General features: G+C 42.1%; 1 protein-coding gene across 1 annotated transcript in view; it reads right to left on the reverse strand.

Moving 5' to 3' along the window:
- LOC138060460 (allene oxide synthase-lipoxygenase protein-like) overlaps positions 1-12,500 on the reverse strand; it is a 29,031-nt gene that overhangs the window by 9,039 nt on the left and 7,492 nt on the right. Inside the window, exons 6-9 of the mRNA XM_068906255.1 lie at positions 8,456-8,562; positions 7,222-7,411; positions 2,779-2,885; positions 2,038-2,292 (exon numbers count right to left, since the gene is read on the reverse strand). Of these exons, the coding sequence (XP_068762356.1) occupies positions 2,038-2,292; positions 2,779-2,885; positions 7,222-7,411; positions 8,456-8,562 (659 nt within the window). The remainder of the gene's footprint in view (positions 1-2,037; positions 2,293-2,778; positions 2,886-7,221; positions 7,412-8,455; positions 8,563-12,500) is intronic.

A 12,500-nucleotide genomic window follows, 5' to 3' on the forward strand; every position in this document is an offset into this window, starting at 1 on the left:
CTAGTGGGACGTTGTAAAGAACCAACATATTGTCCGTGAAGAGTGAGAGGGAGACTCCTGGTGTTAGTGGTCTATCTTTATGATAGATAAACCACCATGAGACATCCGAGGAAAGAAAATTATAATAATAATAATAATTTTATACTTTAATTTAAATCTAATTTATAATTATTTGAAGAAAACCAAATCTTACAGGGATTTGTATACGTATATTAATTTTGCTTCTTGTTCTCTCCGATTTAACTATCTTTTTGTGAGTGGCTAAGACTTCTTCTGCGATATTGGTTTAACGACACTCGCTGAAACACCTTTCTCGTAACTTAATCATTTGTTCCAGCTCTTAGAAGTTATTAACTTTTTTTAGAGTGAACTGCAGTTAACAATGGGGCACTAATCAGACTAATAGGTCTTATCACGGTTTTGGAAGCCATCTTGACGGGTTGGCAAACGTGTCGAAATAACAGAGTTTCAACGGGAATCTACGTGGAAATAACTTAAGAAAAACTTGAATGTAGAAAAATTTGTGAATGATAAACTTTAGTTGCTAATTTTGCCATAGAATCGCTTGAAATTTACTCTCAGTCAGACATGCGTCTGTGACAAATGTGAGGGAAATTTAAAATTTCACTGGGCAAATTCTAGTTATGGTAGGATTCTCAAATTTTGTCATTAAAATCCTTTGGTTAGCAACTACAGTTTACCATTAACAAATTTATCTACATTCAAGGTTTTCTCAAGTTATTTTAACGCAGATTCCCATATATAGAAATATTGTTATTCCGGACACGTTTGCCTACTCATCAAAATCGGTAGATGTTTTTTTACAGGTCACAGGTCAGGTTTACAGGTCACTGTTGTAACAATGATAAAACAACCCTAACCCTTTATTAATGCTAACCCTCGGCCTAATTTTAGGCCTAAGGTTACATTAGAAATGGGTAGGGGTGTTTCTAGTGATGTTCAGACCGGAGGGTGCAAAGTGCAGGTCGCAGGTCATCGATTTACTATAACTAAAACAACCCAAACCTTTACAAAAATGTTAACCTTAGGCCTTAGGCTTAAATATTATTTTTTTTGTCCTAATGTGAGCATTAGTAAAGTTTTGGGTTGTTTCAGCAGTGGTGAAACAGTGACCTGCGACTCTAATCTGCAACCTGCAACGTTGCAGTTTACATCCTCCATGTTACGTTAAGACAGTGACCTGTAAACCTGACCTGTGACCTGTAAAAAAATACCTGCATCGTCAAGATGGCTTCCAAAACCGTGATGAGGCCTATTGTAACATGTAACGATAAGTCTGGGAATCGAACACCCGGGCCACATTCGTTGGGTGGCGAGTGCTAAAGGCACATTATTTAACGTCGGTAGTTCCTTCAGTTACGAAACTGGTCTCAATGGAAGCCAACGGTGCGGCCTTTACCCCCTCCCTCTGTCCGTGCTCTGTTTTATAAACGGATCAGAGGAAAGTCGAAATTGACGTTGAAATCACCGAGAATCGAACCGGGAACCTCTTGCGCCGAAAGCCGCGCACTAACCATCTGAGCCACGCCTGTTCCTCAACGCCTGTTTTCTCTTTGGGGAGCTTTAGCAACGACAACGGCGACGGCAACGAGAGCGTCACAAATTTGCATATTTAGTAGGCAAAAACACTAGCTTTGCACGGTCTGCACGTGCGTTTTTCACTTTTGTCCATTTCTTTGCCGTCGTCAGCAAAGCAACAACGTGAAATAGCCAAGTTTGAGGTTTTATGGAGTACGTCAGCACTTGAGGATAAATTTTCATTTTCTCCCCTAAATTAAGGGCCGCTCATAACGGTTTCATTCCAGAGGGACTGCTACACCTTTGTCACATTAAAAAGCTTGGAATAGTCGAAGTGATTGCAAAAGCGCGAATTTATGTTTTTAGATGACGTTCTCGTTGCCGTTCTCGTCGTCGTTGCTAAAGCTCCCTTTTAGTGCTCTGACAACGGCGCAATCCCTGCTCCCTTAATGGGCCTTTCACATCAGCTAAGAACGTCAAAGTGTTTTGGTAACTCACCTTAATGTTGTTTCTGTAATCTGTTATCTCCCACGACGTTAAGGGATATGACTCTCGAAGCATTCTGTAAGCTCCATCGTTTCCACAAGCAAACAACAAATCCATTAACTTTCCCTCTCCGAGTAGGTTAGGCACTCCAAAGGTGTTTGGTACAAGAATTTCTCTGCAGTGGTACTTAAGAAGTTGGTTTAGTGGATGCTGAACTGACAAAGTTCGCTTCAAGCTGACACAAAATGGTTCCATCAAAAAATGGATCTATAAACGTTGACATCGAGGAAAAAGGTAAATAAACAAATTTCTCTTTAACTGATTACTGTTAAGGAAACTATGATATTAAGTTTTAGATTAACAGTTTTCTTAAAGTGGAACTATCGCGATTAAAACAAAAGCGTTATCTGGCTTGCTTATGTCCCTTTCTTGGAGAGACCGGATTGCGCAGGGCACAGCTCGACGGGGTCGAACCGAAGAAGCTATGCTGCTAAGCTAATCTAAGCTAAGCTAAGCTAAGCTGGGAGAGTCGATTTTGCTGAGGGGGGAAAACCGGAGTACCTGGAGAAAAACCCCTTGGAGCAAGATTGAGATTGACAAATCTCAGGCCACGTACGAGCTCAGGACTCGTTCGTTTGCGTTACCTCACGGCCATCCTTAATCCGATGAATCAACAGAAAAAAAGAGCAAGAGGAAAAAGGGGGAAAGTCAAGTTTTTATACCTGAGTCAGCAGACTATAGGAAACTGCCTACCCTTCCAAGGTGCTCCACAATTTGTGCATATCCTAAATCTGTGATTTGAACATTGAGTTTGGCAAGCATCCACAAATCTCCATCATTTGGGGTGTACACCGCTGAGTCTAAGGAAAAAACAATGTTCCTTAAGAACAGGTATTTAGTTTCTCTTTACCACTACCACTTATAGGCTCGATAGACCAGCCGTTTTGTGCGCCCTCGTTCCTCCCCGCACAACACGGCTGGATCACTGGTCCAGCCAATTGCACTTTCCACCAATCAGAAAGTCGTCTGCATGCCAAGTACAAAATACAATTGGCTGAATGCAAAATACACTTTCGACGGGTGCGACCTCACGGACACCAAATTTTCATCTAGGTAACTAGGCTTAGGGAAAAAAAAATCCTTTATTTTCAACAGGGTTTTAAAAGTATCGAGAGATTTTTAGACAGAAATAGCTGCTTTGCACTGGAATTGGAACTGGTTTGTGACGTCATCTCATAGACCAATGTCTCTCACAACCTCGGCCAAACGCTTGCCAGTTTTGTCAACCGTTACTGATTTTTCGAAGAGAAATGGGAACAAGTTAGTGTAAAATACATTTTTATGGTGCTCAGGTTCATAGGCGTACGGGCAATTTTTTGCTAGGTGGCGTGGCTAACCATCTGTCCCCCAAATTCTCGCAAGTTGCCCAAATTTTTGCGAACAGTCGAAAAGAAACGAGGGTCGTACGATGCACTAACATAGGCCTGTGTATGAAGTGAAAATATACTTACATCTGAATCTATCACATATGAGCTCATAAAAAAACATCAAAAGAAATGGCTGTCTCTGCCATTTCGACTACCGAAGATATAATGATACGATCCATGTCATTGTTGACTACAGAGTTGGCATATGCCCTTTTAATGTTACCGACACGTTGTTGCCTAATGGTGTAGCCTGCGCAGCGGCCCAAAGGGGAACTGGGGAGGAGGGAAGGAGGAGGCCTTCAACGAACTTCCATCTCTTTTCCTACTCGCGTTCAATGTATGAATGCTTAATTCTGATTGGCTAACCTTTCCTATGAGGGACAGACCGTGGTACAACCGCGGTACTTGTCTATTTCATGAACAAAATGGCGGACTTGGAAGATGATTGTTTTGAGGCGAATCTAGATGGAATTCTAAAAATTCTAACAGAAAACGGTTTTGACTTTAATTCTAAAAAAGGAGCAACGTGAAGCCATGATACGACAGCTTTCCCTTGAGGCAGTATTAGCGACTGGAAACGGAAAAAGCTTCATTTTTCAAATGCTAGTTCTTGTTCAGGATCACTTAGCGAAGAAGCCGCCTTAAAAGAAGTCGATTTTGCTAGTGATACCACCTTTTGTAAGTATTACCAAAGATCAAATTGTCAACATTGAAGCCTTGGGTTTGTCAGCATGCAATCTGAGTGAAAAGTTAGAGAATTTTGAAGACTTGAGAACGACCAAGTGATATTTTCGTCAGCCGAAAACGCCATCGACAACAAGTTTCTCGAATACATTAAGAACAAGGTCGAGTTTTCCAAACGATTCATTGGTTGTATCGTGGACGAGTCTCACACAATTGATACTAGGACAGGAATAAGGTGTTGAGGAAACGACTATAGAATACCCCGCACTCTGTAGTCGATCTTTGAAATTTCCAGTATTAGACAGACTTTGTATCTTCTAAAACTAGTTGATTTTTGCATAATTCGAAAAGCTGAACAGGTCGAATGAACTTTTAAATGCAGCTGAACCATATTTTACTCTAAGGCTTATCCCACTCAGACGGCATACTTCATTTGGGTTGTTTTCCTTTCTGGGCCCGGTTGTTCAAAAGCCGATTAACGGTAATCCCAGATTAAAAATTAACCGAGGAGTTAATTTCTATACTCCTAAATGCTGTTCAACGCTGATATTCGGCAAAACTTTACATTAGAAGAAGTCAATCTTGAAAAACAAAAATAAGCAAAATTAACTTTCACCAAAAAGTTAAAAAACTTGAACAAGAGTTTACGCTAATCCTGGATTAAGCTACTCGGCTTTCGAACAACCGGGCCCTGGTCCTTTTCTAGCTGTGTGCTCATTTTCATAAGCGCATTATTATAAAACTAGTGCTTGACGCGGATTTTTGTAATATGACAGGTCGAAATATACATAGCTTTTGCTCACTTTTGATTGGCTGATAAAATGCATATTAATTAGGGGGCGGTAGGGAAAGAGATGGGGATGGTTGCAGGCCCTCCCTGTCCTTCCCTCCTCCCCAGTCCCTCTTTGGGCCGCTACGCAGGCTACCATGTTGCTGCAAGGTTAAGTTTCCAATCTGTGCAACGCACTGAATGATCGTTCTGCAGAAAACGATGTAGCAGGTATTACTGCAAGGATATGTGCCACATTAGAAAACTGTGGAAACATGAAGTATATCATTCTCGTGCATTGTCTCTCCAGCATTTCTGAAACAATCATGTAGGAAGGCAAACTACTACATGTCTGTGCAATAAGCGCATTCAAAATTTCCTCATATTACTTAGTAGGTTTGTTTGTTTTTTTAAAGGGTTTTCCTGGTTGTATGAAAACACGTTTTCTCTCCCTTACTATTCTTATACATGATCTTAGCGGAAGTTACATTCTGTCCCTCAATAAACCTGGAACAACCAGTTATGGTCTTAGTTCTCTTTTTTCTTACGTATCAGCTAAGTTGCGGAATGCGCTACCTGATTTTATCCGTACCTATGAGTTTACTAGTTTAAAAAGAGAATCCAGGGCCGCATTTTGTACAGCGGCTTTTCTTTTTGATTAATATATATTATGTATTTAGTATCTATCTGTATATGCTATGTATTTTAGATGTAATGTAATGTCTCGAAGATAATAGTTCAGTGTAGTTATTCTGAAATTGGAGATTAAATAAAGTCTATGCATGCATGTATGTATGTTAGCTTTAGCAGGGCGCGTGCGCACACTTTGTAATCTGCGACTTCAATGTTTACCATATGACAGATTAAATGACTTTTCCCTTGTATATTTAAGCCATCGAATTTATAGGTTAAATTGGTTTGGGCGGTTTGGAGCTGTGAGTAGGCGTATGATTTGTCTCATACGATTTAGGGGCCGACGTATCTCTCCCTCAATGCCGTACCGGGAGGGGAGGTCGGTAGCAGAAAGCAGCGAAGGGCCAACTGCGTCCAAAAGCGATCGCACGGGCCGAAATCCCGGGATGACTCGTTTGGTACGACGCTCCAGCGCCATGTCTGGAGGTAATGCCTTTTTGTCTCTTTTTGAAACATTCCGTCAGCGCATACCTAAATGTTCTGGCTCTCCGATACCTAGCCTACCAACAAAATTAAGATGCTGCATGGTTTTTAGCAGGAATTGACATTTCAGTTGATTCTACAGCCGGCATAAACGTAACGTAAGAACCGTGCGCGTCTAAGAGATACTTTCATGCAGACTGAGACGCCTAAAATGCGCTGTTGTAAACATGGCGGTTAACGAGTGGAGTTGTCTCTCTGGCCTTTCTGTGAACGAATTCCAGGATCTACCGATACAATTTGGGCAAGTTTTGAAAGCTAAAAACTTTAATAGATGCGGTATTTTGCTGGGTGGCCAAACACTTATAAAAAAAACTATGAAATGAAAATCGGGAGTCTTCTCTTGTCATGGAATTGCAGAATTCCCTTGAATTCTTTTTGAGCATGAACGAAGCAACTTGAGAAGCACGAGACTGCCCCTCATCGAATGGCTGAATTAATATCGAAGCGCGGCCGGAGGAAAATTAAACTTGGCAGATACTCAGGAGTACGCCTGGTGTGTGCTGTTAACGTAGATTTTAGATTTCTGAACACGTTTTTATCATAGAAAATTCACGACAAAGTTTTGCTTTCATTTTGCCGTAATCCTCGTGTCAAAGAATCGCTATAATGTAAATAAGAGAATAAGGAGATTTATATTTGCAGATGGCCTGTCCTCTTACTACTAATTAAGCGTAATCCGCGCACACGCCGACTATCTACCTCTTCGGAAAAAAAAAACATGGAAACTTCTTTAAAAACTGGCTTTGCCCAAATTTCTCTTGCTGCCCCAAATACCTAAGTTACCCAAAGTTGGGTAGGGAGGGAGGAGGTGCAGGGTGGGGGGGAGGGGGGTTAGGAACACTGAAACATCCAAAAAAAAATGTGTAGATAAGTTGGAAAGACCAACTTTAACACACAAGCGTTCATTTCCACAATGAGACTGCTACATATTCTAACTCAAACGTCAATAATAATTGGCAAAAGATGACACCCGGCCGAACCGTCATGTTCTTGTGCTGGTATTCTTTATTTTATAAGTTGGCAGGGGTTAGGGTTAGGCAGGGGCCTGCCATATGCCCGTTTACGTTAACCATGCACCCATGTCTGGGGTGTTTCCGTACCTATGCGAATTACTGAAGGTAAACAAGATAAAATATGAACCTGGCTTGAAATCCATTTGAATGGCCACGGGCACCAGTTCCTTGCGCCGTTTGGCAAATGCAAACAAAGCAATGGGAGAGAAAAAGTCCCACATCTTCCGTCTGGGATCTCTATCCGTGATATCCGGTGATCTGGGCAGATTGTCGCACAACTCATAACGAAGAGCAAAGATACTCCCCTGATTTATCGCCTGAAAAAGAGGTTAATCAGCAACAAGTCAGCGTAAATATCTAAGAAATCACAATAATTACTCTCGGTCGATGAGATGTAGTAGTTTGGATAATCACTGTAACATCAAGACACGATAAACTCGCTCTTAAAGGGTGTGCACATTTTGGATCGCACCCAAAGCTTCTTAATAATTCCGGAAAAATGGATGACCCAGAAACCAACTTTAATTAACACAATTTCTCACTCTAATTGATACATCATACATCCCTTACGCCCATGTTACAGTTCGCAATTTTTCGGGGGACTTGTCTTTCAGTTTCGTTGCGCCACAAACGAATTGCACAGGGAATTGTCCCGAGACAGTAATTTCTCGCAATTTTTTCTTGTTGCAGTAATCATTGTGAGAAATAGAAGTCGTTCTACTTCTTAAGACGTTTTTTTTTGTTTTGTTTCTGTGACCACGTACTCATCGAGGGCGAGAGACGTTGCAGGAAAGATAGCCCAGTGTACCACTTGTCAAGCATTTTGAGTCACAACTTGAAAAGCTTTTGTCGCATCAAAATTGCCGGTCAGGCCGACACAGAAAAAAATTGGTGTCCTTTGGAAATGAAAAAAATCTTGAACTCTGTTCAGACAGCTGCCCATAACCGGGAGCCTGCAACTCCAGTACTAGGTGCACTGATGTAGCGGCATTTTCACAGATCATGCTATATTTTAGAAGAGTTCTCAAATACGATCTTGCTTGCACGAGTGACTATCCTTAATCCCATGTGCAATAACTTCTCATGCAACGCTTGTGATTAGCTGGAAAGTTCTGACCTCGCGCCGAAAATCAAACTGCCTACAAAATTAATGACACATTCGGAAGTCAACATGTTTCATCCAACGGTATCAGCTGGGGTTTGCCTAAAATCAGGAATCCGGCATCCGGAATGTGGAAACGGAATCTGGAATAAGAAATCCGGCATCCGATATAAGAACTTGAACCAAAGTCACTTTAATTTAAAAGGGGAATTAACAAATAAATAAATAGAAATAACTCTGGGAGCCAAAGTTAACATACTTCTTCCAAAGAGTTACGACTTTTAAGGGCTTCTTGAACAGCTGCCTGCCAGTCAAACGACGGATTCAATGTCTTTTTTAGCTCGTTCCAGTCAAGTCCAATTGTCTCTAAGTGAAGAAAACGTGATTTCAGCATTATGTTGGACTATCGATGAAGCACATTTAAACGTCCAGTAGTTGCCGGATTGGATTTTCACGTCATGATACGATATCCTACCAGATAACATCATGTGTTATCTCACTTTGCAAAATACCACGTATATCTTCATTTGCCCTTCTGGGGCCGGTTCCTGAAAGGTGTAATAACTCTATTCCAGGGATAAATAAGCCTTATTCTAGGAATACCTTTATCCCCAGAATAAATTCTGTTGTGTTAGAATAGCAGATTTATCCCTCGAATAACTGTTATATCCGGTATAACTTATTCCTCCTTCCAGGAACCGGCCCCTGATCATCATCGACAAAAAAGAAGGTAATATCACAAGGTAACCAACCCCAAACAATACGTCCACTTTATTTTACATAGAACTACTGTGTGGTCTCATAGATTTTATGAACGTTGCAGTTTGTTTGTTTGTTATTTATTTGTTTGAGCTGGTTGAGGTATTGGCAGCTGTTCAGCTGATGTGGACCTGCTATACCCACCCACCCATATACTCACAGAGGACAGCCACAACACCGGGAACTTCATCCCCTACTCTTCTCCAATAGCACACTATATGTGACAGTCCCTTTCACGCTCGCTAATAAGAGACGGAGATATGTTCCCGCGCTTTGTGAGTTGGATAAGAAAAAGGAAGGGGTAAGGGCGGAAGGGGGGGGGGGGGGGAGCGAAAAGCGCGGAGGCGAAAAATGGAGAGCGTGAAATAAAGAGACATGCCACAGTTGATGATAACCGAAGGATTCTAACTGGAATTGGGCCGAAATGAAATGCAGAGCTCTTATTTATACTCGCGCTGCAAGGGACTGCATCGAAGCGAATAGCATACTATTTGCGACAGTCCCTTTCACGCTCGCTAATAAGAGACGGAGATATGTTCCCGCACTAAAAAGCCCAACGTTAAATACGGCCTGAAGACCCTAGAAGAACGCCAATACTTAAACATCACACACATCAGATCCCACACTAAAACTAGAAAAACTCCCAACCAGCCAAAACTCAAACTAAGGCGAAACGCCGGTGGGAAAAGAGATAGTGAAATGGAGGAGGCTGCTCAAGTCAGTGTAAGAGTCTGCCAGGGCTTGAGCAGAAGAGTCGTGACGAGATAATAACTCTGAAGGACCTCCGGGACGTAAAACCTGCGCAACTTACAAATAGTGAGAAGCTGTGGAAGCGTGGCGCCAACCAACATGCTCCATAATGTCTGCAAGCTAACTACCCGAAAGGGCTAAAGTGATGGCAAAGCTGGCTCTAAAGCTGTGCAAAGTTTCGCCAGGGAGGGCGTGAATAAAAATATCTACAGGCTGCTAGCCCTCGAGTGGGAAAATGTCACGCAGAAGGGAAAAAAAGACGCAAGAACCCACCCAAGGGATGGCAGCCTGAGCGTCGGTAATCCGATGAGGGCATTATACATCCTTCCAGGCTACCATTGACCGAATGCATAAATGGCGGCCAAAAATGTAAAAGAAGAAACGTAAAAAAGAGAAAACAGTGCGAGAAAAAATTACATTATGACAGAAACAAAAGATGCCGCAAAACGCGGAGGGAACACGAAGACAAAACAATTGACAGAACCCCAAAATAGAAGCAAAACGAGGGGAGACAAGGGCAAAAAACATGAAGACCAGGAAGTAACAAAAATCTAAGGCGTGAAAAACAAAAACAATGAACTAAATAGGCGTCAGGGGAATAGCACTGGACAAAGGCCAAAAATACGCCCGGCAAAGCTGGGAAACAAATAACTCTTGAAAACAATAAAACCAAATAGGCACGCGGAAGTTAAAATAAAGGGGGAGAGGAAAGTACTACACAAAACCATTGTTTGCGAGGCGAAGGAAGAACGCATTAAACAAACTAATAAAGTACGCGAGGCAGCGAAAAGACAGCTAGAAAAGGACTAAACAAAAATCCGTTGAGAGGCAAAATATTCGAAAACACAAGATAGCGGAAAGGAAAGAAACAAAGAAATCATACAAGTAATAGGGAAGGGAGGGAATGCACCGAGCAAACCCGACGCTAGCAGGGCGAAATACGCGAAACAAAAAATTACCATAAAGTACAGAGATCGGATAAGCGCACAAAATCCCAAAGAGGCGAAGGAAAGACAGCACTGTGCAACATATGGTTTGCGAGGCGAAGCGCACCGGCAAACAAACAAACGTGTGCAAAAGAAGCACTAAAGAGAGAAGCACTAAACAAAACCGAAGTTTGCGAGGCAAAGCAGACTCATATAACAAATAAAACGTGTGCAAACGGCAAGGGAACGGAATAAAGAAGCACTAAACAAAACCGGTGTTTGAGAGGCGAAGCACACTTACATAAGAAATAAAACGTGTGCCAACGGGAAGGGAACGGAATAAAGAAGCACTACACAAACCCGGTGTTTGCGAGGCGAATCACACTCAAATAACAAATAAAGCGTGTGCAAGGGAGAAGGGAGCCAAAAAGAAAGCACTACAGAAACCCGGTGTTTGCGAGGCGAAGCACAGTGACACGATAAATAAAAGGTGTGCAAAAGGGGACAAGAACCGAGCAAAACAGCCAAATCGGCCTAAGCGAAACATAGGCGTACAAAAGATAAAATAAAAACGAGGGGACAAAAACTATCAAAAAATGGTGCAAACAAGCAGCCACGTGGACGACAAAGGGGAGGGAAAGGCGAAAGATCGAACACCAGCCAGGGAAAAACCACGCAGTAAAACGAGCACTAATTACACCTGCAAAGGAGCTTGATTTTGCTGAGGATTCTCAACATTAGCTGCGGCAACCGGAGGCACTTGAACCAGGGCTTGAGCGACGGAAACAGGAGCTTCAACTAGAGCTTGCGCGTCAGCCATAACACAGTAATGTTGCAAGAGGATTCTAACGCGAACTGGGCCGAAATGAAATGCAGAGCTCTAACTTATAATCGCGCTGCAAGGGACTGACGCGAATAGTGTGTGGGTTCTTCTTTAACGTCCCACAGGGAACCAATGAACATGGAAGATATTTGTGAGACGGGGCCTACGGTTTATAGTCCTTATCCGAGAAGACTCGAAAGTCCAATCATTTGCGGATGTAATTACAAAGGTAGAACTTTCTCCTCAGTTATTTATTAAAAACCCTGAGTCAACGTTGGTCCGGCCGGAGTCGAACTCACGACCTCTCGCATGGCAGCCCGATGCTCAACCAACTGAGCCACCGGTGGGTGGTGTTGTGAGACGGGGCCTATCGTCTTTATCCAAAACTGAGATGAAGTCCAATCATTTGTAATTGTCAGAGCAAAAGAGGGTTGTCGGAACTTCGCTATAAATTAAAGGGTTCTGCTCGCACACACTGAAGTGTTGCTCACGACCTGACTAATCGTCAAGAGACTTAGCACCCCCTTACGTGGAAAGGCAAACGGCATGCTTCTTCTTGTCATGGAAGCATGAAAATTCTTTTATCCTAAGTTATCTGTAGATAAAAGGCAAGAATGAGCAAAACCAAAACAAGAGTCTTTGATCCTTGGCTGAAAGCAAATTTCATTTTGACGTTTGCCTTTGCCGTCAGTAAACCGCGCACTGCTGAATCTCTCTACTGAGTTTTTGCAACACGACTTTCTCGACCACCGGAAAAAACTTTACTTCCGTTGCAAACATAAAAAAGTGACGTCCTGTAAGAAAAGAGCAAAAGACGACCCGACTCAGCTCGGGAATATGACGCAATTGCTTTCTGAAGTCTCTTTCGATTTGAGCCGTTGACCTTTAGCTTAATTTAACACACTGGTGTTTTGTTCTATTGTTCTCACTAATTTTAGGTTACAAGTGAATGCATGCCAATCTTTTTTCAGTATAAGAAACTTTTTTTATGAGAAAGTCAAGTCTGAGATGAACCAATGAGTCGAATGTAAATGTAAAATGTTGTT

Source organism: Montipora capricornis, chromosome 8 (assembly GCF_036669925.1).
Source record: "Montipora capricornis isolate CH-2021 chromosome 8, ASM3666992v2, whole genome shotgun sequence".
NCBI classification, from domain to species: domain Eukaryota; kingdom Metazoa; phylum Cnidaria; class Anthozoa; order Scleractinia; family Acroporidae; genus Montipora; species Montipora capricornis.